This window comes from Nycticebus coucang, chromosome 1, assembly GCF_027406575.1.
Source record: "Nycticebus coucang isolate mNycCou1 chromosome 1, mNycCou1.pri, whole genome shotgun sequence".
Classification (NCBI taxonomy): Eukaryota; Metazoa; Chordata; class Mammalia; order Primates; family Lorisidae; genus Nycticebus; species Nycticebus coucang.
In genome coordinates this window covers 49,390,157-49,418,141 of record NC_069780.1, presented here as the reverse complement: position 1 = coordinate 49,418,141, position 27,985 = coordinate 49,390,157, and the positions used below count along the sequence as shown (strand labels likewise).

Sequence of the window (27,985 nt, the reverse complement as noted above, 5' to 3'; positions counted from 1 at the left end):
AGTGATAAAAGGAAAATCAGTATGGCTCCTTCACATCAACTTTTCATGTACATAGTAATATGCCAGGACTAGCCTCTAATTCTCATAAGATCACATGCTCACAGGCCACAGACATACATGATGTAGCTATGTTATTCTTGGTCCCGCTTTTTAGTCTTTACATGTTATCTTTCAAAGAATGAATCTACTCTCATGTCTTCAAATATCACTCCTATGCAAATGACTATGTAATATACATCTTTGGCTCAGGCATCTCCTCTAGACACCTACAACCTGAAGTGTCCAACATTAGATATTCCATCTTGACCTGAAAACTGCCTGCCTCATTAACTCATTTCAGTGATACACCACACTCCTGGTCACCCAGGCTTGAATCCACTGGAATATGTCCCATATTCTTTGCCTCATACCATGTAATCTGACCAGGACTCCTGGATTAAATACTGATTTACCTGGGGTCATGTGAAAGCTTAGAAATAACAATCCTACCCAGATGGGGTTAACTTATGGGTAAAGGATAGGTTTGGAAAGGATTCTTTAGTGGCTATCCTTTGTCATTGGTCTCAGACCTAGGGACAAAAACTTAATGGCACGCTGGTCAAATGGGAATATTTGCTAGTAACAATGAGTATGTAGAAAAAAGCAAGTCTAGGAAGAAAAAAAAAAGATCCCAAAGGCCAAGACAAAAGAGCCTTGATTAACAAATGAAATGGATTAAATACCCTAGGCACTCTCTGGAGTCAGAGTGCCCAGATGTAAGAGGGGCTGACACCATACCACAGCAGAAACACTGAAGGGTTAGGTCTGACAGTCAGCAGGAATCAGGTCTGCCACTAGGAATCATATCAACCCTTCAGTCTTTGAAAGGCTCTTCTGTAGCAGAATTAGAACTATGCATCTTGGGAAGCTATAGGAAGCAATGCAGTAAAAGACAGGCTTTTGTTCAATAAAAGGAAGAAATATAAAAATAATTTATAATATGGTCAAGTATGAAATAGTGCTAGAGATAGTGAACAAATTGCATTGGAAAGAAAATTTGTTATATGGCAGAAAACTTTCAACATGCTATACCATTCAATTTACTCCCTGCCCTTTACTTGTACTGCATATTTAACTTTCTAACCTGTTTCAAAAGATGCACTATCTGTGCACCAAAGACCAACCCTCATATTTATTCACTGGGGTATCTTTTCTGGAGTCAAACTCTGCTGCTGCAATAGTTTCCCCACTAATCAACCTCTCCCAACATAGCAACATGTAATGTCTCATTTTAAAAATGTAATCCCTCTTTGTCCCCACATCTGCTTTAATCTCCATTAGCAAAACTTCTTGGAAGAGTTGTCTTTGTTATTTTGCATTTCTTCTCTTTTCATTCTCACTTAAGTATATTAGAATAAGACTTGGACCTATGACCCCACTGAATTGTTCCCTAATGGTTACTAATGCAATGGTCAATACTCAGTTCTCAATCTATTTGCTCTATTAGTAACATCTGACACCAATTGCCCCTCCCATTTTCTTTAACTGGGCATGGGAACACCCCTATATTCTCCTTACTCCAGCTTCTCCAGCTTGCTCATTGAAAGCACAGTTGTGTTCAGAGTGTATGTCTTGCTCCCTCTCCCTGAAACACACATCCCTTAGATAACTGCACAGTTCACCAGCCTCAGGTCTTTACTCAAATGCTACCTTTTCAGCAAGGTTTGCCATGCCTGGCCACCCTATTAAAATCTGCAGCTTCTCCCTATAATACATTTTTTCTTCTCTGCTTTAGTTTGCTCCCCTTTTTATCACCATATATTATATTTCAACTTATTTTGTTGTTGTGTGCTCACAAAAAATACAGACTTTTATTTTGTTTACTAATACATGCCAGGGCCTAGAACCTTAATGTAGCACATAGTACAAGAAAAGACATATTTTAATGAATGAAAAATAATCACGAAGGAAAGGAGAAGAATAAATGAAGGAATAAAATCTAATATTTAATTTAACGTTAACTGAAGTTAGGACTTCAGTCTCCTGATTCAGTTGTTGATCAAATGTGGAATGTCTTCCTTACAACAGGTGTTATATTTAACTTCATCTTGTAAGACGAACCAAAAACTAAAAAAAAAACTACCTCACAAACTTCAGAACCATTGAATTTGTATGCTTACGTTCTAATCAAGGTTTAGTAGAGCTAGGTATGATTACTATTGATTTGAAGTGAGCTCTTGACCAGCTTTCCACAAAATGGGGCTACACTAAATACCTAGTAACCAAATCAAAATAACAGAGATTAGACAAAAATTAGAGCTAAGAGGAATGTTAAATAAAGTTCTCAGCTGTGATACTATTTTATATTAGTCTTCCCCTTTCTTGACTCCATCACTAGCCTAGCACGCTTTTCAGGAGCTCACGCAGAGGTGTCCTTAACTTGGGTGAAGCACAGCTGGTTCAAAACTCTGAGAATACCACCAAATACTGTGCTCTCTAACACTGATACTCCATAAAGGTTTTCTGACTGATAAATGCCTGATCAAGGGAGTAATTTTAGTGATTTTGGTGTGCTGGTACTTTAAAAAAAGTATTCCATGTGAATTTACACTATTTTCTTAAGGCCTCAACTCCTGGCTATTAGGAACTCTCCTATCATAGTTCAGACCAGCAATAGCATAACCACTCCTTCCCTACTTTAGTCTCCAAAAATCAACAGTAGAACCTAATCTACAACCTTGAATGTAGAACAACAAGGCAGTTATAGGTTATTATAACCAGGTCAATGTGACTTGTGAAGTGATGTTTCTCAGAAGCAGCAAATCTGCTTTCCAGAAATATGTTCAGAGACAGAGGGTTTGGTAGAAAAAACATACGAAAAAGAAAAACTGCTGGTTATTTAAGCTAAAAAAAACTTTTAGTAGATTTTTCAAAATCAAAAAGTATAAAACAAAAAATGAGGCATATCCAAAACCAAATGCATAATATCAAAAGCAATTTAAGGCATGGTGCCTGTAGCTCAAATGTTTAGGGCGCCAGCCACATACACGGGAGCTGGGCGGGTTCAAATTCAGCCTGGGCCCGCCAAACAACAATGACAACTATAAACTATAACTAAAAAATAGCCGGGCGTGTGGCAGGCGCCTGTAGTCCCAGCTACTTGGGAGGCTGAGGCAAGAGGATTGCTTAAACCCAAGAGTTTGAGGTTGCTGTGAGCTGTGACGCCACAGCACTCTACCTGGGGCAACAGCTTGAGACGCTGTCTCAAAAAAAAAAGAAAAAGAAAAAAGGCAGTTTAATGTTTGAACATATATTATCTTACTTTAAATATCTTACTACTGATAGAATCTATACATCAAATACAAAGTAGTTCTCTCAAAAATAAGAATTACTTAAGATTATCTACATTTAAATATATGTCATTAAGTTTTCAGGAATTAAAATGCAGTAATTTTCAAAGACTAGTTTTGAGCTTCAGTGTGATAAAATACATCACAGCAACAATAATTTCTTAGTATCCTACTACCTGATTGAATTGTGAAGATACAGCTACAAACTTAGCAGGTCTGAATCACAGGAACACTGTGGAGCCAGTATTTCCTTCTGGGGAGAAGAGGAGCTTTCTATTCAACTCAATTCTCTTAGGAAAATTTATGCACAAGTCATTGTTTGATGCTCGTGGGGAATAGGAGAATAAAAAGACAAGCTCAAGGAGTCTGAAATTCAGCAGGGAGAACAAGACAGCGATATAAATGCCTAATGAGAGAGTACAGTGAAGCATCTGACATACAAGGGACGTAAACTGCTAGTGCGATGACGGTAACAGTTTACCACTATTAGCACCATCACGTCCACCAGCACTGACTGACTCACAGTGTTCTATGCCTACAAGTAAATTACCTAATTTATCAAACAGTCCAATAAAGTAAGTAAAATCCTTCTCCTGTCTAATTGCTCCCCACCCCAATTTATAGAAGAAGAAACTGATTTAAAACCATTTAGGTAAATTTGCCCAACATCACACAGACAGGAAAGTGTGAGTCCAGATATAACTCCAGTACCTCTTCTCTATACACTCTATCCCCACCAAAGCTCAGATGAGGTAGAGAAAACATTTACTGGAAGCATGGTAACGTCCATGAGTAGATCCTATAGGAAGGAGCTTCAAAAGATGTGAAAGCACAGAGGCTGTATTGAGGGACTCAAAAGTGGTCTGATGGGACTGAGGTGGTTTTCAAACTGTGCTGTTTGCAGTCCTCTAAGCTCTCCTGAGATGTCTCAGGGTTGGAGAAAAGATGAAAAGGGAAGGGCTAAGAGTGTGGGAACAAAAGCGGTCCAAGAAGCAGAAGGATTCCTTTGGGAATCCTTAAGGTCAGCTTGATAATAGGGAGAAAGATCTATAAAAGAGAGGAAGAAGTAGAGGAAACTGGGACAGTCCCATGAGAAAACTGGAAGAGGATTTTAGAATGGGGGTATGAATTTTGGCAGATGTGGCAGAAAGGTCAGGGAAGTTAAGGACTTAGCCTGGTTACTGAGTTGGAGGGAGGGAACAGATCAGCTCAGTAGTGTGTAGAGGGAGGGAAAGCCCAGACTGCCGGGTTTGAGAAGTGAATGAGTGAGGAAGTGGAGGCAGTAGGTGTGCCAGACTTTAAAGAACTCTGGTGGTAAAAAGGAGACAGGTTGTAACCTATGAGTAACAATGATCTAAGGAAGATTTTAAAAGGAATACACTATCCTAAAGTGGTTATAAAACATAAAATAGTGTTTCCAGAGTTAATTTTTAATTTCCTGAGTTGACTGCTGTTAAAATTTCAAATCATTTTGGCATTCATATCCTGGCATATATATGAACTTAATTGCGGAGATAAATGCAGTAGCAGCTCAGACAGCAAAAATCTTCTATAAAATTACTGAAATGGTTATATTATGTTCTCCTCAAACTTTTAATCCCCCCTCAAATCGCAACTGAAACATAACAGTCTTTCCCCTCCAATGGGCAGAGTGAAGACAGGTGCCCTAAAATGTAGTGCACAAAAAACCTAAAACCTAGTAACATGTGTAATAATGATTATTCAAAAACTTCAGATCTCCTCCATTGTCATTTTTTCCTTTGTATTTTATTTGCTTCACCTTAAGTCACCCCCAATCATGGCGAAATCTACTACTGATGATTATATTAGACCTAAAAGTGTTCTTAAACAAATGAAAAATACTGACTTCCATTCCTGAAAGTCCTGCTTCCAATTTTCAGGAGGAAATTAAATAATGTATAAATCAAATACTGGGCCTAAGCCCAGACAGCTGAACATTGTTTTGTCCTTTCAAGGCAAGGAGGAAGTGTCTGCTGTGGCAGGAACATGCCAAGAGAAATAAAGCTTAACCTCAGCCCCATGTGAAAGTGATTTTAGATAATCGGGGGGTGTCTGCAAATAGGTTAAAAATGGGACCACATACTAACACAGAACTTTCCATGGAAGTCAAAAAATGTATCAAGATCTAACCCCCACCTTAAAAACAAACTATGTTGAGAAAAGGGCATGGTCTTGGGAACCATGAAAGGCATAAAGGAAAGGGAAAGCAGACAGGGAGGAGAGTCGACAAATAAGTCAAAGGGAAATTAAAATGTATTGCTGCTTACCATTTATTGGAGGCTCAACAATTTGATTTCTTTGTAATTGTAATTGCCAAATTAAAAATGAGATAGGTGTGATGAGGAAGAGAGTTTATATTGGAGTTTGCTCTTGGTACTGCACATTCGAGTTTGAAAAAATGTCTAGTGACATGTATCTATCATTAGAGTATCATACAGAGCAGTTTCACTGCCCTAAAAATCCTCTGTGCCTCCCTTCTCCTGGCCCAGGCAACTACTGATTTTTTACTGTCTCCATGGTTTTGTTTTTTGTTTATTGAAATACATCTTTGTAGTTTCCGTCTTGCTTTTAGTGTCATTCTTTTGTTTTAATTTCTTTCTTCTGCTTTAAAGAACATCAAAAGTAGACAGCGGGTCTTAATTACAAACCCATAAATGGGTATACAAACCCCCAAACGGGTATTCAGACAACTAAGGACCAGAAGTTTACAAAATGGACATGGCATTGTTCCCTTCCAGGTGTATTTATCTGTCTGTGCCTGCCCTTCACCATCTGACAACACCTACAGGTACTGATTTCCTTGCTGGCAGCCTGCAGGTGTAAAGGTTGGCTAGTCTCTGGGTTAGGGCATTCAATGTGCCAAATGTCACATTTGCTTTTTGCTGTATCTAGCATTATAAAAGAATTTGTTGCCCACATCTTTTACAAATTTTTAAGCCATATCCTTTTTTCTGTTAGAGACAAAATATTCAGGTACCTTTATTTTAGAAGGAAGGTACATTTTCCTGTTAGCTTTGTAATTACCCCTCAAAACTATGATAGAAAACATTCAGATCCCTTTTTCCTTTCATCCACAAAATGGTTCAAAATTTTGCCCACATTCACGCAAATTTTATGTTTCAATCTCTTAAAGATATCTTGAGTTAAATAAAAAGTAAAATAGAGTTATTGTGGCCAAGAAAGTGAATTTCCAAAATGACAGGAGTTTTAGCCAACATACCAAAATAACATTCAGAAAACCAGAGCAAACAAAAACCAAATAAAAATATTAGGATTTGAAAATGATATCAACCGATTTGTAATTGCTAGTTTCTCACGATTGAAAAGGCAGGTACAATGTTATACAATAACTGCCTTTTTTGAGTCATTGTGGCAGTCAGAATAATCCCCCTCCCTTGAGGATGTCCACCTCCTAATCCCTGGAACCTGTTGATAATGTTATGTGTCAAGGGGGAACTAGAGTTACACAAGGAATTAAGGTTGCTAATCACCTGATTTTAAGACAGGGAGATTATCCTGGATTATCGGGATAGATTCAATGTACTCAGAAGTGTCCTTTAAAGGTGGAATAGGTCAGAAACAGAGAGAGATGCGAAGATGCTAGGCTGCTGGCTTTGAAGATGGAGGAAAGGGCTATGAGCCCAGGGATACACGGGGCCCCAAGAACTTGAAAAAAGCAAAGAAATGGATTGTGTTCTCTAGAGGCTGCAGAAAGGAGCATAGCCCTGTTGACATCTTTTAGCTCAATGAAACCTTTGTCAGACTTCTCAATTCTGGAAATTTAAGGTAATAAATTTGTTTTAAGCTGCTATATGTGTGGGGATTTGCTATAGCAGGAATAGAAAACTAACATAACACAAATGAATATAACTTTATTAATTAAAATAGTAGTATGAAGTATATTAAACAAAATAGTAGTAGGAATAACAATAGCTATTATTTATTAAGCACCCTACATTTTATTTCCAATCTTCATAATGTCTATGAAAGTAAAGTATTACTAACGCCATTTTACAGAGTCTCACAGACGTTAACTAGCTTACTCAATGTAATGTAGGTGATAAATGGTAGAGCTAGGATTGGAACCAAGGTCTACTAAATGCTGTTTCCTTCACCATGTAAACCTGCCTCCTTAGGAGATTCTAGCACACTATTATTAACTCTCAAGATAACATTTACCGAGCATTATACATGATACAGTACGTATGGCTCTATCATAAATTTGAACTAATCCACTAATTAAAATAAATTTGAGTTAAACACTTGTTCTTCTGTACATGCATACATATTATTTTCAATCTCTTAGTTGTATTACTTTTATGATACCCCTTTAGTAAATATTGCTTTCTAGTAACTTATGTATTATTTAATTTGAGGTAAATGACAAATTAACTTCTACTTAATGATGATCTATAGTTAACAATAGCAATGATAATTACAATTCTCATTTTTTGAACTCTTCACAGGTTTTCAACCTGTGGATCACTACCCCTTTGGGGGTTGAACGACCCTTTCACAGGAGTCGCCTAAGACCATCCTGCGTATCAGATATTTATATTATGATTCATAATAGTAGCAAAATTACAGTTATGAAGTAGCAACGAAAATAATTTTATGGCTGGGGGTCACCATAATATGAGAAACTGTATTAAAGGGTTGCAGCATTAGGAATGTTGAGAACCACTATTCTAACCTGTACACTAGACAATCACTTCTATTTTTCTCCAGTGAACTGAAGAATTGGATTTAATCATAATCCTTGGTTCAAGGTATATATAATTGCTTTCTATAGATGATATATTTAATCCTTACAATGATCCTAGAAGAAAGTATTATAGCTACTGCACCTATGAGAAAACTGCCTGGAGCCACAGAGATAGCAAATGTCAGAGACGGGACTCAAATTTGGCTTTTCTAATTTCAGAGACTGAGTTCTCTTTGCTGTACTATCAGAATGTTCTTCATTCTGGTGTGTGTGTGTGTGTGTTATTGCAAAAGTACTGAGACACACAAAAATCAAGAAACATAAAAACTGCATGGATGGAAACAAATGAAGCCTTCCTGGCAACACTGGTAAGCCAAGCAAGTTGAAACCTGCGAGCCTGAATCAGAAAGGATGAAGTCAACTGTTTCTTGAAAGTGAAATAATAACACAGACTGTCTTAAAACTTTCATAGTGACCCATGTATTTATAAAATATACATTTCTTCTAACTGAAGTTTCTAAAAAGAATTTCTCAACCATAGATAATGGAAACTCTACTAAGACAAAAACTGAAACATTTCAGATTTCTTTGCCATGGTCCTAAACCCTGGGGTCTATTACAGTGTCCAAAAAACATATGATGCCATTTACATTAGAAATGTAGAGATTAAGGTTTAAAATTTCTCCTTAAAACCTTAGCAGACAACTTACCCTAATATGGAAATATAACTCATTTCTGAAATGTATGTATCCAAGAGAAATGCATCAGTATTGTACTTTATGCATTTATCACATGCTTTATATTTTTGAAGTTTTGTAAGTGAAAAATCAAGGCATAAGCCCAGTTATGTCATAGCCCCTTAAGTCAGTTACTTAAGAATATAGCTGGACTGCCATAAGACTTCCCTTTCCCTCCCTCAAGTTATTTTTCTTGTTCCAAAGAGACCAAAGCAACAAGAAAAAAAAAATTGTTGTTAAGACATTGAGGGGTCTCACCGTTTGTTCTTTGTAGCCCTCAAAATCATTTACTAGCAAAGTGAACACATCAAATCAAGGAAAGAAATGAAATGTTTTACAGAGCGTAGCTGTTTGGGCTGTCTACATTTAACTGGCACACATATGAGCTGAGAATGGCTGAAATTGGAGGAAGTAAGAAAAAGAAAAGCCTGCCTGAGGAAAACCCAAAGGCCTGCTTGAGGAAAAAGTACCACAGTGAAAATGAAGGTGAACACAATTCAGTCAAACATTTCCAGCACACTTGGATGAGACGTGCAACTCAAAAACAACAGCAAACCTGCTCATCATGTAGTGTGTCAGCTATATTGTTATTCTTATCCATCAAGCAATGTTCCCTAGGATTTTTCTTATAGAAAATTATAACCCTAGCAAATCTGACTCTGTCTAAAATGTTTCAGATTCATAGCACCGTCAGAACTCTGAAAAGACAGACAGATGGTTCTTCATTCCGGATTCCTGCTTCATGTTCTTTCATATAGGAATGACATCCTCTCATTACTTGATGACCTTTCAAAATGCATGGGCTATTCTGATGGGGAGTCAAATTATCATTTCCAGATTAAATCAGTGCCTCAAGACTTGTACCAGAGAATTGGGTACAGGATATGCTAGAGGTTTAAAAACTTATGTGCTCTTTCATATAATTAATCTGAACCTTGTCCAAACTAGCAACCATCCAAACTTATTATCAGATATCAAAACTCATACCGAAGATAAAAAGAAATAACTAGGCCTCTTTATCTCTAGCCTTGGTAAGTACCTGGGATTCATAAAAGTAACTGTTACTACAGTTAAGATTCATGGTTTTTCAGATATTCCAAAAAGAACACGTACTACTTCTTTCCAGAAGAAATCAGAGAGTTTTCAGTTTGGTAAACTTTCATAAAAATGAAATTGCATACGTTCAGTCTTTCATTCCTCAAGCATTTATCAGTTATAAATTGCAGGTCAACACTGTTAGCTTTCTTTGTTCAATCAATTATCACTCTTAAGAATCTGAAGCTTTAACTCTGAATTACAAATCCATTACTTATGGGAAATGGTTCCCAGATCATTGCAGAATGGCAAATATTAAAATAATTGAGAAAACCCTTGAAGAATGCACTGAGTTACAAATAGCATACTATATGGACTAATTCTTTGTCAGAGTGAATTTAAGACTAGATTGTCAAGCAGGTCAGAAAGCAAAAGCTAGAGTAGAAGTTTTACTTGGGCAAAAATACTGCATGGACAAGACTTCCAACACAGACAGTATTATATAAACAAAGACAATTAAGGGATCACCTGTTATCTCAGTAAAGGCTATAAGTATCCCTCATTTAAGATGTTTGGGACCAGATGTATTCAGATTCAGAATATTTGCAAATACCTAATGAGATATCTTGCAGATGGGATCCAAGTTGAAATACAACATTCATTTATGTTTCATGTACGTCTTATAGAGATGGCTTGAAGGTCATTTTATATTTTATATGTGTGTGTGTATATATATATTTTTATTGTTTGGGATTCATTTAGGGTACAAAAACTTAGGTTACACTGATTGCACTTGTTAGGTAAATTCCTTCTTATAATTTTGTCTCAGCCCCAAGAAGTGTGTCATACACCGTGACCCTCCAACCTCCACCCTCCTCCCGGCTCCCTCATTCTCCTACCCCCTACTATGTATTAGGTCATCTATTGTCTTCATATTAGAACTGAGTCCATTGCATTCTTGCTTCTCCATTCTTATGATGCTTTACTAAGAAGAATTTGTTCCATTTCCATCCAGGTTAATATAAAGGATGCAAAGTCTCCATTTTTTTTTTTTTTTTCTTTTTTAGAGTGCCATGCCTAAGCCTAGCTCACAGCAACCTCAAATTACTGGATTTAAGCAATCCTCCTGCCTCTGCTTCGTAAGTAGCTGGAACTATAGGTACATGCCACCATGCCTGCTTAATTTTTTAGTTTTAATAGCAGAACATCAAAGCTTAGATGTCTATTTTCAGTACAGGCAGGGTCTTGCTTTTGTTCAGGCTGGTTATACATTTTAAATAACTCTGTGCATGAAACAAAGTTTTGGCTGCAACCCATTACATGAGGTCAGGTGTGGTATTTTTCTTCTTGTGGCATCATGTGTCAAAGTTTGGATTTTGAAGCATTTCAGATTTTGAATTTTTAAATTAGAGATGTTCAACTTGTATACTGAATCCTACTTTCTTGCCTAGAAAACAGTATTAATTTAAATTTTAAAAACTCCCATAAGTATGTAACAAATATAGAGCTTCTCCTTTACCTTTATGCAATAGATCTATATTAGAATTTTACATATTGAATCACATTCTCAATAGAATGGGGATTTTTAATTTAAAAATATTAAGGGGTTACAAATATTTTTGTTACATGGATACACTACATAATACTAAAGTCAGGGCTTTCAATATATCCGTCACCAAGAGAGTGCTCATTGTACCCAATAGGTAAGTTTTTATCTCTCACTCCCTACTCTCCCCCTTCTTAGTTTCCAATGTCCTTTACATCTTTTCTGTGTATACTCATTGTTTAGCTTCCAGTTGATATTGAGAACATGTGGTGTTTTTCCATTCCTGAGATAGTTCACTCAGGGCAATGGTCTCTAGTCCACCAAACTTGCTTTGAAAGAACAATTTTTTATTCATTTTTAAGACTCAGTGATACTCCACAGATATATACCACATTTTCTTTATCCACTCAAAAATTGATGAACATTTATTTAGGCTGATTCCATATCTTTGCAATTGTGAACTGTGCTGTAATAGATACTCAAGTACAGCTATCTTTACGGTAAAATGATTTCTTTTCTTTTGAGTAAATCCCCAAATTGTGGGATTGGTTGATTGAGTGGTAGGTCTACTTTTAGTTCTCTTAGGAGTCCCCATACGGTTTTCTGTAGGGATTGTACCAGTTTGCAGTACCACCAATGACGTATAAGCATTCATTTTTCTCTGCATCCCCACCAGCATCTGTTGTTTTGTGACATTTTAATAACGGCCATTCTGACAGGATTAAGTTGCTATCTCATTGTTAGTGATGTTGAGAATTTTTTCGTAAGTCTAATGTCCAACTGTCTATCTTCTTTTGAAAAATTTTTGTGTCGCTCAGTCCTTGGGGAGCAGCGAGAGACTACTTCCGGGGTGGCGCCAAGCCGCGGTAACGGAAGTGTGACGGGGGTATGCTTTTGCGGTGATGGAGCAGCAGCAGCAACTGAGAAACTTGCGAGACTTCCTGTTGGTCTACAATCGGATGACAGAACTCTGCTTCCAGCGCTGTGTGCCCAGCCTGCACCACCGAGCTCTGGACTCTGAGGAGGAGGCCTGCCTGCACAGCTGTGCTGGGAAGCTGATCCATTCCAACCACCGCCTCATGGCCGCTTACGTGCAGCTCATGCCTGCCTTGGTACAGCGCCGCATCGCAGACTACGAGGCTTCCTCGGCTGTGCCAGCTGCTGCTGCTGCTGAGCAGCCCAGAGACCAGCCTCCAGGCAGCTAGCCACCCCCAACCCCAGGAGAGAAGGCACTGGATGGACCCTCACATGGAAGGACCCAGTCTTGATGAATCCTGTATATAGACAATGAGGGGTTGCCTGAAACCTGGGTACCATTGCTCCTTTTTCTGGAGCCAATAACACCCCGCCCCCTTCACTCTGTTTGGTTTATATTCTGGACAGGGAAGAAGCTTTGGCTACTTTATTGGCACCATCCTTTGTTCTGTCATTTAATACATGCTAGCTTCAGCCCTGGCAGCCGAGAAATTGCCTTCTACATGTAGAAGGAAAACCTCAGAATTTCCGGGCATCTTGTTAAAGCCAGGTCTGTATGTATAATTTTAAGGTTGGTAACAGCAACAGGACGTTGGTTCCTACTCAAACAACAGAAACTGGGAGCTCTGGCTCACCTGTGAGCCAAGTATGCATTGATTTATAACTTTTTTTGTGGCCTGTGTCTTACATGGAGTAATTCTGCTGGATCTAGGAAAAGGAGTTATCTAAGTACAGCAGACAAAAAAAAAAAACAACAAAAAACAAAACATAGGGCTTTTGAGCACTGCCTTCTGGGAAGTTAGTGTCTACAGAAGAAAGTTAAAACCTGTAAAAATTCTACTGTGTTCTGGAACTTCAACCATTTCCCCAGGTTGTTACTTTCTCAGTATTTTCCTGTCTTCCTGGGCTGAACAGTAAACCTTTGAACAAAGAAAGTATGTGTGCTTGTCTTCAGGAGCAATCAGGAAAGGAGAAACTTGAAGACCATATTCTGCAGAATAGCCAAACTTGAGGAAAAGGAAATCCAAATGTGAAGTAGATGGTGGAGGTGGTGGTGATAAAAAGGATAAAATGAAGTCTTTGGTTACCTTAATGTTTCACTGCTTGTCTATAATCTAATTTCAGCTTCCACTCTTTACACCACATTGTTCCCACTGTACCTGGTCTGTGATTTCTTATTCTAGATTCACTATTCTTTTCTCAGTATTGCTTCCTCCTCCTTTGTGGAATTTACTTATTATTCAGCAGTCTGCATGGCATATCATTCTATCGCTCTTCTTCATTGGCCATCCTTGGCTTCCTTTTTATGTCATTCCATATATTTTTTCTATTTTCCATTCATACAGCTAGAGAAAAACAGTTGTGTAATGGATGCCAGTAAATATTCAAGTCTCCAACTTCAGTTAAGTCCTAACTAGGAGCACACAATCCTCTATGGCAGTGGTTCTCAACCTTCCTAATGCTGTGGCCCTTTTATACAGTTGCTGTGATTCGCAACAGCGTTGAGAACCTCTGCTGTATGGGTTCCTGGTCTATTTCCTCCTACAATCACCACAGCAGTTATTTTATACCTTCCTGGGATTAGCTTTCCTTAATCCCATGCCCCACCCTTATCAGATAACCCAGTTTCATTTTTTACAGAGAAATTGAAGGTTCTAAAAATTTAGTCCCACAATAAAAGATCCTTAACAACCATCCACAAAGCAGATGTACTGTCTTATCTGCAGAGCAGAAAGTTGAAATTCTCAAGTGGCAGACTGTTAAAATGCAGATCTGACAGTAAAGTCACGTTCTTTTACACCACGCTGCCTCAAAATAATACCTGTTGAGCACCCACTTTCTATAAGTTTTGATATTAATATATTTGGTGCTTTAAGTAAATCTTTACAACAAAACTATAAGATGTATTATCCCTACTTAACAGATAAGGAAGCAAGAATGCAAAATATACCAGAAATTGACCTTAATATAGTCACTGCCTGAGAAGGTAACTTCTCAAAGTGTTTTGTCCTCTTAAGCTGCTATCTCTTGAGCGAATCTTTTTTTTTTTTTTTCTTCTTTCTCTCTTGAGCAGAAAAGTTTGTTGGGGAAGTAAAGGTTTCTGACCAGGGCCATTCCGGGAATGGCTTTATGTCTACTCCCCAAAATTTTCTCCTTTGGAAGTATAAATGCAAGTAAAACAGCTTGGGAACTTCTTAACTCCCGGAAGACCAAAGAATGTGGACCTGGGATATTGTGTTCTTCGTGGGAGAATTGTTCCACATCATCATTTGTGTGTATCCTTGCAATAAACTTTCATTGTGGAAAAAAAAAAAAAAAAAAAAAAAGAAAAATTTTTGTGTCTTTTACCAGATTTTTAAAATACTTTCAAATTAATATGAGGGTACAAATGATTAGGTTACATTACATAGTTTGTTTGTTAGATGAAGTCCAGGTTGTAGTTGAGCCCTTCACCCAAGAGGTTAGCCATAGAATACCCTTACATTATGCCCACTGAGAGCTTACCAATTGCCTTCCCTTCTCCCCTCTCCCCCTACTTGAATTTAATTTAATTGTTGTTTTTCTCTCATGTGGGCATGTAGTTGTTCATCTACTGGTTTCATATGAGTATGAAGTATACTGAATACTTTTCCATTCTTGAGATACTTTACTAAGGAGAATGTTCAACTCCATCCAGGTTAATACAAAATAAACTCTCCATCTTTTTATGGCTAAATAGTACTCCAGAGTATACATATACAACAGTTTATCAATCCATTCATGGGTTGATGGGCACTTGGGTTGATTCCACATCCTGGTGGTTGTGAACTGAGCTGTGATAAGCATTCTAGTACAAATGTCTTTATGGTAAAATGGTATTTTTTTGTTCTGGGTACATACCTAGCAAGAGGATTGTGAGATCCAATGGGAGGTCTACTTTTAGTTCTTTGAAGATTGTCTACACTTCTTTCCACAGTAGTTGCACTAGTTTGCAATCCCAGCAAGAGTGTAAGAAGTGTTCTCTTCTCTCCACATCTACACCAGCATCTGCAGCTTTGGGACTTTGTAATGTGGGCTATTCTTAATGGGGTTAGGTCAGATTTCAAGGTAGTTTTGATTTGCATTTCTCTGATGATTAAGAATGATGATCAATTTTTCATGTGTTGTCCATTTATTTGCCTGTCTTATTCAGAAGAGGTTCTGTTCATGTCTCTTAACCACTGACAAATGGGACTGTTTGCTTTTTTCTTGTTGATTAGCTTGAGTTCTCTGTAGATTCTATTTGTAAGCCCTTTATCAGATTTGTAGCATGCAAGTACATTCTGAAGGGTGCCTGTTTCACTTATTGTGCCCTTAGCTGTGCAAAAACTTTTTAGCTTAATCATGTCCCATTTATTTATTTTTTGTGTTGCTATAAATGCCAATGGGGTCTTCATCATAAAGTCTTTTCCTAGGCTGATTATTATCAAGAATTTTTCCCACATTTTCTTCTAGAGATTTTATCATTTCATGACTTAATTTTTAAGTCTTTTACCGGTTCTTTGGACCCTCAATGAATCTCCAACAATAAAAAAAGAAAGAATAGAAAAACAAACACCACATATACTCACTATTAAATTGAAGCTAATCAATTAATACTTATGTGCACATATGGAAATAACACTCATCAAATTCAAATAGGTGGAGGGTAGGGATGGGTAAATTCATACCTAACAGAAACAATGTACACTGGGTGATGGGCAGACTTATAACTTTGACTTAAATGGTATTAAACAAATTATGTAACCAAAATGTTTATATCTTTGTAATATTCTGAAATAAAAAATTCTAATTTCTGGTGGAAATGCAAACTAATATGTTCCTTTTGGAAAGATGTTTGGAAAACACTTAGATGTTCTAAAAATAGACCTGCCATTCGATCCTACAATTCCTCTACTAGGTATATATCCAGAAGACCAAAAATCACATTATAACAATGATATATGTACCAGAATATTTATTGCAGCCCAATTCATAATTGCTAAGTCATGGAAGAAGCCCAAGTGCCCACTGACCCATGAATGGATCAATAAATTATGGTATATGTACACTGTGGAATATTATGCAGCCTAAAAGAAAGATGGAGACTTTACCTCTTTCATGTTTACATGGATGGAGCTGGAACATATTCTTCTTAGTAAAGTATCTCAAGAATGGAAGAAAAAGTATCCAATGTACTCAGCCTTACTATGAAACCATAGTTTCATAGTTTCTTATGAAAGCTATAACCCAATTATAGCCCAAGAAGACAGGGAAAGGGGAGAGGGAAGGAAGGGAAGGGGGAAGGATGGGTGGAGGGAGAGTAACTGGGGGGACCACACCTTCGGTGCATCTTACAAGGGTACATGTGAAATTTTCTAGGTGTAGAATATAAACGTCTTAACACAGTAACTAAGAAAATGCTGTGAAGGCTATGTTAAGCAGTTTGATGAAAACATTTCAAATTGTATATAAAACCAGCACATTGTACCCCATGATTGCATTAATGTACACAGCTATGATTTAATGAAAAAAAAATTTTTTAAGTCACACACACACAAAATTTAAATCTTTTGTCCAGCGTGAGTCAATTTTGTAAGTGGTTTTGCTTACTTTTTTATGGGGTTGTTTTTTTTTGCTTGTGTTTTCTAACTTTGTAGATTCTAAAAATCAGTCCATTGTCTGATGTACAGTTTGTAAATATATTCTTCCATTCTGTAGGTTGCCTGTTTACTCTGCTGTTTATTTCCTTTGCTGTGTAGCTTCTTAATTTAACTAAGTCCTGTTTATTTTTGTTGTTGTTTTATTTGCTTTTGGAGGCTCAGTCATAAATTCTTTGTCTAGGCCTACGTCTAGAAGAGTTTTTCCTTTTTTTTTTTTCCTAGAATTGTTATGGTTTCATGCCTTACATTTAAGGTCTTCAATCCGTCTTGAATTAATTTTTGTGTCTGGTGAGAGATGGGGTCCTGCTTCATTCTTCTTGCATGTGGCTATCCAATGTTGCCAGCACCATTTGCTGAACAAGGTGTCTTTTCCCCAGTGTATGCTTTTGTTTGCTTTGTTGAAGATCAGTTGTTTATAGCTATATGGTTTTACTTCTGAGTTTGCTATTCTGTTCCATTGGTCCGTGTCTCTATCTTTACACCAGTATCACACTGTTTTGATTACTATATATAGCTTTATAGTATAATTTGAAGTCAGGTAATGTGATGCCTCCAACTTTTTTCTTTTTGCCTAAGGTTGCTTCGGCTCTTTGGCCTCTTTCTTGATTTCAAATGAAGCTTAGGATTACTTTTTCCAGATTTATGAATTAAAACACTGGTATTTTGATGAGAATAAATCATTTTGGGCAACATGGACATATTGATTCTACCAATCCATGAGCATGGGATATTTATCTACTGTCTGTGTCATTCACGATTTCTTTCATCAGTTTTGTAGTTCTGATTGCAGACATCTTTCACCTACTTGGTTAAGTATATTCCTAAGTATTTTATTTGTGTATATTGTAAATGGTATTGCGTCCTTGATTTGACTCTCAGCTTGACTATTACTAGTATATAGAAATGCTACTGATTTGTGTGCATTGATTCTCTAACTTGAGACTTTGATGAATTTATCAATTCTAGCAGTGTTTTGGTAGAGTCTTTTGGGTTTTTCAGATACACGAACATATTGTCAGCTAATAGGGACAGTCTGATCTCTTCCCTGACTTAGATATGTTTTCTTTCTTTCTCTTGTCTGATTGCTCTGGCTAACATTTCCAGTACTATGTTGAATAGAAGGGGTAAGAGTGGGTACCCTAGTCTTGTTCTAGTTCTTAGGGGGAATGTTTTCAACTTTTCTTGAATGGGAAGGCATTAGAACAAAATGAAAAGTAGTTCTCCATTAAGATGACCCATAGGCACCTCAAACTCAGTATGTTCATAATATTTTTAAAGTTTAGATCTCTGTATATATTTTAAAAAGCGAGACCAGACTTTCTATGTATTATATAATGCAAAATGTACAGTAAAACTCAATCTTAAGGCAGCTTATTATATAGTATGGATCAAATAAAAGATTCATGAAATAGTTTTTTTTTTGTTTTTTTTTTCTGAGACAGAGTTTCACTTTGTCACCCTGGGTAGAATGCAATGGCATCATAGCTCACAACAGCCTCAAAGTCCTGGGCTCAAGTTATTCACTTGCCTCAGCCTCCGAAGAAGCTGGCACTACAGACAACAGCTACAATGCCTGGCTATTTTTTAGAGACAGGGTCTCGGTCTTGCTCAGGCTGTTCTTGAACTCGTGAGCTCAAGCAATCCTTGGCTTCCCAGAGTGCTAGGATTATAGATGTGAACCACTGGCCCTATGAAATAGATTTTTAAGTTGAGGGTTGAAGAACACCAAGTCCAACCCCTTTTTTCAATTTTCCAGCTCCCTCCCTACATATTCATCTATATTCACAATCATCCTTACTTCTTTCTGAGTAATCTTAAGAGAAAAGGGCTCCCTTTCGTTGGCTGAAGGCAAAACTTTCTTTGTGCCCATGACTCTAATTATCTGATCTTCCTTCATATTCCTTTTCTTTTTTTCTCTTTCTGGATGTTTTCACTCTTTACTGACTCTCCTAAGCCTATAAACATGCTTAACTCTCTTCCATCCTATCCCCTGTCCCCACTAAACTCTCCCTAGCTACCCATCTAATCTCTTCTCTTTTTCATTCAAAATTCTCTCTTTTTTAATGTGGGGTAGATTTCATTAAAATTTTTTGAAAAGAGATATCCACAATAACAATCTCACCTCCTATTTCCACTTTAGTTCTTTATAATCCAGTTTTGCCTTTCCTACTCCACTGAAATGCTCTCAATGAAGTCACTAATGACCTGCATATTGTTAAAGCCAATAGACCTGAGCCTCTCAGTTGCATTTGGTAATGGTCTTCATCCCATTAGTTTCCAGAGCCCTTATCTCTTTGTTTGTTTTGCATTTTGCTGTCATAGGTTTCCCTTTTGGACCCAATGCTCTTCTCATTTTATACAGTCTACAGTGTAATCTCCTGAGAGATTTAAAACATAATTTCTGCCTTGTTGCTATTAATCAAAGCAAGTAATAAGGCCAGTCTACTTTCAGAGAGTAAAGAAATACACTCCATCTTTTGATGGGGAGTGGTAAAATACTGTAGCGATTTTTGTTAAATCTATCACACATAGAGTATTCAACACTAATCATCATCATCATCATCATTATTATTATTGAGACTATTTGGGGGAAAATTGAATTATCATGTGGTACTTGTCATATGCTATACCACTGAAGACATCATTCTGTTTATAAAGTCAGACTGAGTTAGTTTTAGTAAAATGATGATATGAGATCTGACAATTAAGTTCATGAACTCGTCCTAGAAAAAATTCTACATATATCACTGCTGAGCATTACTACAGTTACCTCTGAAGAACTCCCCTTAGGAAGGTATGTACTTAGCCTCAAAGCAATTTTGGAACTTTGTTTCTGGAATGGCCATCACAGCTTTTGTTGTATTACTCTTGATGTCCTAAGGGTCATCAAATTGTCTTTCAATATTTCCTTTATCTTCAGGTATGAAAAATTCATTGGGGGCCAGATCACATCAGTTAGGGAGGATTATTTGTTTAATGGCTAAAAACTGCCTCACAGACAGTGCTGTGAAAGCTGGTGCATGTCATGATGCAAGAATCATGAGTTACTGGTTAAGATTTTCTTGTTTTGGCTGGGCACAATGGCTCATGCCTATAATCCCAGCACTTTGGGAGGCTGAGGTGGGTGGATCGCTTGAGCTCAGGAGTTTAAGACAAGCCTGAGTAACACCAAGACTCCATCTCTATTAGTAACAGAAGAACTAGCCAGGCATTGTGGTGGGCGCCTGTAGTCCCACTTGGGAGGCTGAGGATGGCTCAAGTCCAGGAGTTTGAGGTTACTGTGAATTATGATGCCACACTCTACATAGGGCAACAGAATGAGACTGTCTCAAAAAAAAAAAAAAAAAGATTTTCCTGGTTCTCTATGGATATTTATTTTATGCTTCTCATAGTAAGTCAATTTTGATGCACAATTCAATGAATCTGCAATGTTTTTGTCAGTTCTGTTCCTTGCTGGCTGCTCTGACCTCTCTTGAACAGTGACATTTTCTCTCCCCTGAGAGAAATGTTTAATTCATTTGTATAGAGCTGTTTACTTCATGCCATTATCCCCATAAACTTGGACTAATATGTCCCTGATTTCACCTCTATTCTTGCCAAGTTTAACAATATGAATATATGTTGTGCTCTAACTGAAGTGCTGACATTCTTGCAATGGCATACAAAAACATGCAACAATAACGAACGCCACTCAGCAAGACACTGCCAGTCAGCAGGACAACGCCACTGTGAGGCACTGACATACCAGGGTTATGAAACCTTACAGATTCACCAACATAAGTGCAGTGGTAAGTTCATGAAATTGTCAGACTTTGTATATCCATTACAATAACTTAACATTATATTTTATGTGTTAATTTAAATTTCATTGAGTTTTTTTTTTTTTTAATTTTGGCCGGGGCTAGGTTTGAACCCACCACCTCTGGCATATGGGACCGGTGCCCTACTCCTTGAGCCACAGGCGCTGCCCTCATTGAGTTCTTTTGAAGTTAATTTGTGAATCTGTTTTTATCATCATTTAGGAAGTATATGAAGAGGGAGTTTGAGACTATTATCATGTTTCTAAATATTTAAGTAACTATAACAGAAATAATTTAAGGTATTATGAGTCTGTGAACATTCTCACTTAAGAGGGCTAGTAGTCATTAAAATTTAATAAATATTATCAAAGATTAAACATGGCTCATTATTTAAATAAAAACAGTGTACCCAGAAGACCAAAATTCACATTATAACAAAGGTATTTGTACCAGAATGTTTATTGCAGCCCAATTCATAATTGCTAAGTCATGGAAAAAGCCCAAATGCCCATCAATCCACGAATGGATTAATAAATTGTGGTATATGTACACCATGGAATATTATGCAGCTTTAGAGAAAGATGGAGACTTTACCTCTTTCATGTTTACATGGATGGAGCTGGAACATAGTCTTTTAGTAAAGTATCTCAAGAATGGAAGAAAAAGTATCCAATGTACTCAGCCCTTCTATGAAATTAATTTATGCTTTCATATGAAAGCTATAACCCAGTTATAACCTAAGAATATGGGGAAGGGAGAGAGGGAGGGGAGAGGAGGGGGGAGGATGGGCGGAGGGAGGGTGATTGGTGGTATCACACATATGGTGATTCATACAAGGGTACATGTGAAACTTGCTAAATGTAGAATATAAATGTCTTAACACAATAACTAAGAAAATGCCAGGAAGGCTATGTTAACCAGTGTTATGAAAATATGTCAAATGGTACATAAAACCAGTGTATGGTGCCCCATGATTGCACTAATGTACACAGCTATGATTTAATAATAAAAATAAATAAATAAAATAAAATTCCCCCACAAAATAAACAAACAAATAAATAAATAAATAAAAATAGTATATCTGCTAATGGAATAGAATGGAAAACTTAGCTATAAAACCATCCACATACAGCCAACTGATCTTTGACAAAGCAGACAACAATATACACTGGGGCAAAAAAAAAAAAAAAATCCCTATTTGATTAATGGTGCTGGGAAAACTGAATACCATATGCAAAGAGTGAAACAGGATCCATCTCTCTTACCACTCACAAAAATTAATTCAAAAGATATAAAAGACTTTAATGTGAAGCATAAAGCCCTAAGAATTCTAGAAGAAAATGTGGGAAAAACTTTTCTAGACATTGGGCTCGGCAAATAATTTATAAGTAAGACCCCACTAGCAATCACAGTAACAGCAAAAATAAACAAATGGGACTTGATTAAACAGCTTCTGCACAAAGAAATAATCAACACAGCAAATAGGTTGGGAGAACATTCATAAATTTATGTACAATAAAGGGCTAATAACCAGAATCTACAAAGAACTCAAGCAAATCAGAAAAAAAACATCAAATAATCCCATTAAAAAGTGGGGAAAAGACATAAACAGAAGCTTTTCATGGCCATTTATCTGTTTTTCAGAAGAAAGACAGATAAATGGCCAATAAACATATGAAAAAATGCTCAACATCAACATATGAAAAAATGCTCAACATCACTACTCATCAGGGAAATGCTAATTCTCATAAAACCACAACGAGATATCACCTTACCCCAGTTAGCATGGTTTTTATTAAAACATCCAAAAATATTATGTTGGTATGGCTGCAGAGAGAAAGGAACATTATACACTGTTGGTAGAAATGCAAATTAATACAAACTCTATGGAAAACAGTATAGAGATTCCCCAAATAATTAAAAATAGATCTACTATTTGATCTAGCAGTCCCACTACTGGGTATTTATCCAAAGGAAAAGAAGCATCCAAAAAGACACCTACAATTGAATGTTTATTGCAGCACAGTTCGCAATCGCAAATATTTGGAATCAACTTAAGTGCCCATCAATTCATGAGCGGATTAATAAAATATTCATATGTATAGGATAAAATACTACTGGACATGGAGAAAGATGACTTAATGTCTTTTGCAAAAACTTGGACAGAGTTTCTGGAGACCATTATGCTAAATGGAGTATATAAAAAAATGGAAGAACACATGTACTCGCTATTAGACTAGAACTAACTGATAAGCATACATGTGCACAGAAGGAAGTAAAACTCAATACAAATCAAGCATGGGGGAGAGAAGAGGAGGGGATGGACAAAACCTACCCAATGGGTACAATGAAAACACCATATGAGTGCAGCAACATTTGTAACCCTGACTCAAACATTACAAAAGTGATCCATGTAATCAAAATCATTTGTACCCCCATAATACTTTGAAATAAAAAAATGAAAAGTATAAATGTCTGAAGTTCCAAGCTTTGTTTTTAAACTATAAAATTTTATAGATAGCCCTTCTAATTTTTCTACACTAATGATTTATGAAACTCTTTTTTGAAGTTTTTAGTTTTAATGACTTAGCTTGCTTGAAAGATTTAGATTTAAAAATACAAACTGCTTAAAATAAAGAGGATCGATGCAAGCTCTTATATTAGGTCACTGAAAAATATTTAAGCTAGCCAAATCTGTTGTTGGTTTATAGAAACAGCAACTTAGGGTTTCTTAGGAGGTAACAGCTCTTCTTCATCAACACATGAATCTGCAAACAACTCACTGCATATACAGCAGAACCATCTCCCTACACTGACCACCTTCTTAAAGCTGACCTAATTTTCATAGAATATACACACACCATGTGTACATTATCAGTACAGCAGGCCTAGGTCCTCGTGTTGACCACCTCTATATGTTGACCAGTTTGGTACAGTCCCTTGGGTGGTCAACTTACAGAGGTTCTTCCATAATTGATAAGTAAACTTGAGTTCTAATCATGAAAATATTATGAATGTAGTTCTAGCTAGAATCAAATAAAGAACAACGTGGGTAATGAAAATATTAGGCCAAAAGAATATGAATAGTTTAGGGCCACATTTTTATATCACCTGGATGTCATTTAATATCTGTAACTCAGTTTTAGAACCTGCTTTCCCCCTATTTTCCTCATATGAGCAAACAAGAGAGAACCATGATCTACTGATGTTATTTTATGCTTTAAGCTCTTCAAATGTCAGCAGAATTACCAAAGAATGATTGAGTTTTGCTGCTTAGTATTGCCCAGGATTTATTCTACTATAATAGATATGCTTTTAAGATTCCAAAATTAAAAAATAAAGTACATACAAAAATACTCAATTTAGGGTGGCGCCTGCGGCTCAGTCGGTGGGGCGCCGGCCCCATATACCGAGGGTGGCGGGTTCAAACCCAGCCCCGGCTGAACTGCAAGCAAAAAATAGCTGGGCATTGTGGCGGGCGCCTGTAGTCCCAGCTACTCGGGAGGCTGAGGCAAGAGAATTGCTTAAGCCCAGGAGTTGGAGGTTGCTGTGAGCTGTGTGATGCCGCGGCACTCTACCGAGGGCCATAAAGTGAGACTCTGTCTCTACAAAAAAAAAAAAAAATACTCAATTTAAATTTTGTATAATGTGGGCCTACCTGTGCTTTCTGCAGGTAATTTCTCCTAATGTTAGTTCTAAAATTGCTTTAAAAAATAATGTAATATAAGTGTCATACAAAACCTAAAAATTTTGAAGACAGAAAAGCTTTCTGGAATAATTTCATTAAATATAAAGAAATTTAAATTTAAAGAGGTTAAAAATAAGCCAGGCATGGTGGCTCATGCATGTAATGCTAGGACTTTCGGAGGTCAAGGCAGGAGGACCTGGAGTTGGAGACCAGCCTAGGGAAAACAGCAAGATCATATAGCTAAAAAAAGAGAAAAATTAGCTGGGCATGGTGGTGTGCACCTGTAGTTCCAGCTACTTGGGAGACTGAGGCAGGAAGATCACCTGAGATCACAAGAGTTTGAGGTTGCAGTGAATTGTCTTGACCACTGCACTCTAGCCTGAAAGACAGAGTGAGATTCTGCCTAAACAAAAAGGATCCCCCCAAAACACAACAGCAACAAAACTCCACAACTCCCCACTCCTCCCTACTCCGCCAAAAAGGAGGTTAAAACCTTCCCAAGTTCATTAAGCTATGTAACAGCAAAGCTTAAAGAATCAAACGCTACTATATTACTGCTCATAAGTGATATGACGAGGTTCTTAAATTAATATATAAAATCAAAAAATATATAAACTTTTCTCTATACTGTTCTTTTTCATTTAAATTGTCTCTTCTCTCGTCTGTTAGCTGTTGTTACAGTTACCCTGCGTTTTTAAACATGAATATATGGTACTGCTGCTGTCTGATATGTGATCTATACATAAAAATGTGCCAAGGTCAAAAATTCCTCCTGTCGAGTAGGGAGTCCCTGTTTCTGAGAATGTTTTCTATACATGCAGGCAGGAATATCTGGTTCAAATACGGCATAATGTTCAACAGAAAAATATATTTAATACCTTAAATATTTTTAAATAATTAACTTATTAAAATAAAAAATTTCTGCTCTGTAAAAGGCACTGGAGAATGAAAAGATAGGACATATATTGGAAGAAAAGCTTTGCAAAAATATTCTGATAAAGGACTGGTAATCCAAAATATGTAAAGAACTCTTAAAACTCAATAATACAAAAACATCTAATTACAAAGTAGGGAAAGATGTGAACAGAAGGTTGCTAAAGAATATATATGGATAGTGCCAATACCAATTGCTGATGAGGATGTGGAGCAATAGTAACTCTCATTCATTACTGATGGAACCGCAAAATCACATAGCAACTTTAAATGATAGTTTGATAGTTTCTTATAAAACTAAATATACTTTATTATATGATTCAGCAATCACTCTCCTTGGTATTTTCTCCAAAAAGTTTAAAACTTAAGTCCATTAAAAAAAGCCCTGCATACAAATGTTTATAGCAGCTTTATTGTCAAAATTTAGAAACAATCAACATGTCTTCCTTTAGATGAATGGATGAACAGTGGCACATCCATACAATGGAATTATTCAATGATAAAATGAATAAGAGCTTTCGAGCCACAAAAGACATTTAAGAAACTTAAATGCATACTCTAAGTGAAAGAAGATTCTACTTAATACGACAGTCTGGAAAAGGCAAAACTATGGAGACAATGAAAATTGGTGGTTGCCAGGGGTTTAGAGTCAGGGAGAGAGAGATGAATAGGTGCAGCAGGGGTGCTTTAAGGCGGTGAAACTGTTCCGTATGATACAGTAATGGTGAATGTATGTTATCATACATTTGTCAAAACATACAGAATGTGTGTTTGTTGGGCCTTTGTTGATAATTATAATATATAAATATTGGCTCAACAATTATTAACAAATATACGACATTGATACGAGATAGTAATAGGGGAAAAGGGGGGGAACTCTTAGAATTTTAACTGGAGGATAAAATAAGGGGTATATGGAAACTTAGAATTTTCCATTCATTTTCCTATAAATTTAAAACTGCTCCAAAAAGCCTAAAAATTATATATATAAGTAGAACCTCTGTAAGTTGACCACCCAATGGACTATAACAAACTGGCTGATATGTGGAGGTGGTCAACATGAGGAACTAGGCCTACTGTACTGATAATGTAAATGTGGTTCATGTGTCTCATCTATGAAAATTAGATCAACTTAAGGAGGCAGTCAACTATAGACGTTCAGCTGTGTGTGTGTATGTGTGTATGTAATTAAAAATGCCATGTAACAGATAATTCTAGCTAACAGCCCATCTAATGGTAAGAAAAACATTTTTTTTTCTAGTGAGACATATTTTGGAGATAAGATTCCCATACATAACTTTCAAATTGTAAAAATGTATCACTGAAAAAAATTCGTCCTTTGATAACAGAAAATAATTGGTTTACCGGGTTTTGTAAACCAATGAGTAAAAAGTAGTGATGTTCAACATGTATATTTAGATCCCCTGGGTGGGGGGAGGGTGACCAAATATTCTTAAATATTTTTCTTTTGAAGTTCCTTATTTGATATTTTCTGTACATAATGTTTCCAAAAATTTCGCATAAGGATGTCAAATAAAGAATAGCTTCTTACAAAGGGCAGAAACTGGTTACTAATTTTATTCTTGAGCTTAGTTATCTTTTGGGGGTACATAAGTGTAGAGAGAGATTCTCTTTCTCTCTTTTAGAAGGCCACCAATTTTAGTAGATTAGGACTTTATGTACCCCTTTATGGTCCCTATCTACAACTACAGTCACAGTGGGGGTTAAGGCTTCAACAAAGAAATGTTAGGGATAGTACAATTCAGTTCATAAGAGACTTAGTAGAAAAAATATAAGCACTTATCACTGGGAAAAAAGAAGAAAGAAAACTTTAGTTACTAGGCATTGATTTATTTTTCTCTCTCTTTTTTTTTTAATTTCATTCAGCCTGTGGCTTTCTCTGTAAAGTGTATAAGGGGAGCAATATTCCCTTTTACTTTATTCTATACTGTGTGTCTAGTATATGGCTATAAACATGAATTACAGATGGGTTGTTTAAAGTACCTGCTATCAAGGAAGAAAACATACCATCTTCATGGGCGATTCACTTACAAGTCATGACCAGTTTAGATACAGAGATATATTTAAACATAGCTTTACAGATGTATTTAGATCAGGCAGCAAGTCAACTGATTACTCAGATTCCTGGAAAGTTATGTTTCAGCCCCTTGGAGGTACTTAAGATGGGTCACTGTTGAAGTAGCAAAAATAAAAGTTTAAAATGAAAAAGAACATAGTTGTATACTATTTCATGCCATAAACTACTACAGAAAAAATACAGTGAAGTCTTTTGGTACTTATTTTTATATCTAAGAGTTTGTTTGACCTATTTTCTTTTTATAGATTTGGGCAAGAAATTAAATCTAGGCAAACTAAATAGTTGTTTCTTTTAAATATAAAACTACTACTCCTTATGCCAAGAAGCTACTTTTGATACCACTGACAGAATGCCCTAACTGATGGTTAGGAACTTCCACAATGGTAAAGTAGCATGAGAATTACACCTAATATATTTTTGCTCCTATGTAAATGGGTAACTTTTCAATAAAAGTAAA

The 27,985-nt window shown here is 36.6% G+C and overlaps 2 protein-coding genes across 2 annotated transcripts in view; one reads left to right on the top strand and one right to left on the bottom strand.

The window, feature by feature from the left end:
• SPATA5 (spermatogenesis associated 5) overlaps nt 1–27,985 on the bottom strand; it is a 351,563-nt gene that overhangs the window by 21,878 nt on the left and 301,700 nt on the right. The window lies entirely within an intron of this gene.
• LOC128575176 (mitochondrial import inner membrane translocase subunit Tim10 B) lies at nt 12,228–14,413 on the top strand. The gene has a single exon (XM_053576640.1). The coding sequence runs from the start codon at nt 12,276–12,278 to the stop codon at nt 12,576–12,578; it is 303 nt and encodes a 100-aa protein (XP_053432615.1). The 5' UTR covers nt 12,228–12,275; the 3' UTR covers nt 12,579–14,413.

Bases quoted from the DNA above. Each gene is read 5' to 3' on its own strand.
- LOC128575176 (XM_053576640.1), top strand. From the start codon at position 12,276: ATGGAGCAGCAGCAGCAACTGAGAAACTTGCGAGACTTCCTGTTGGTC.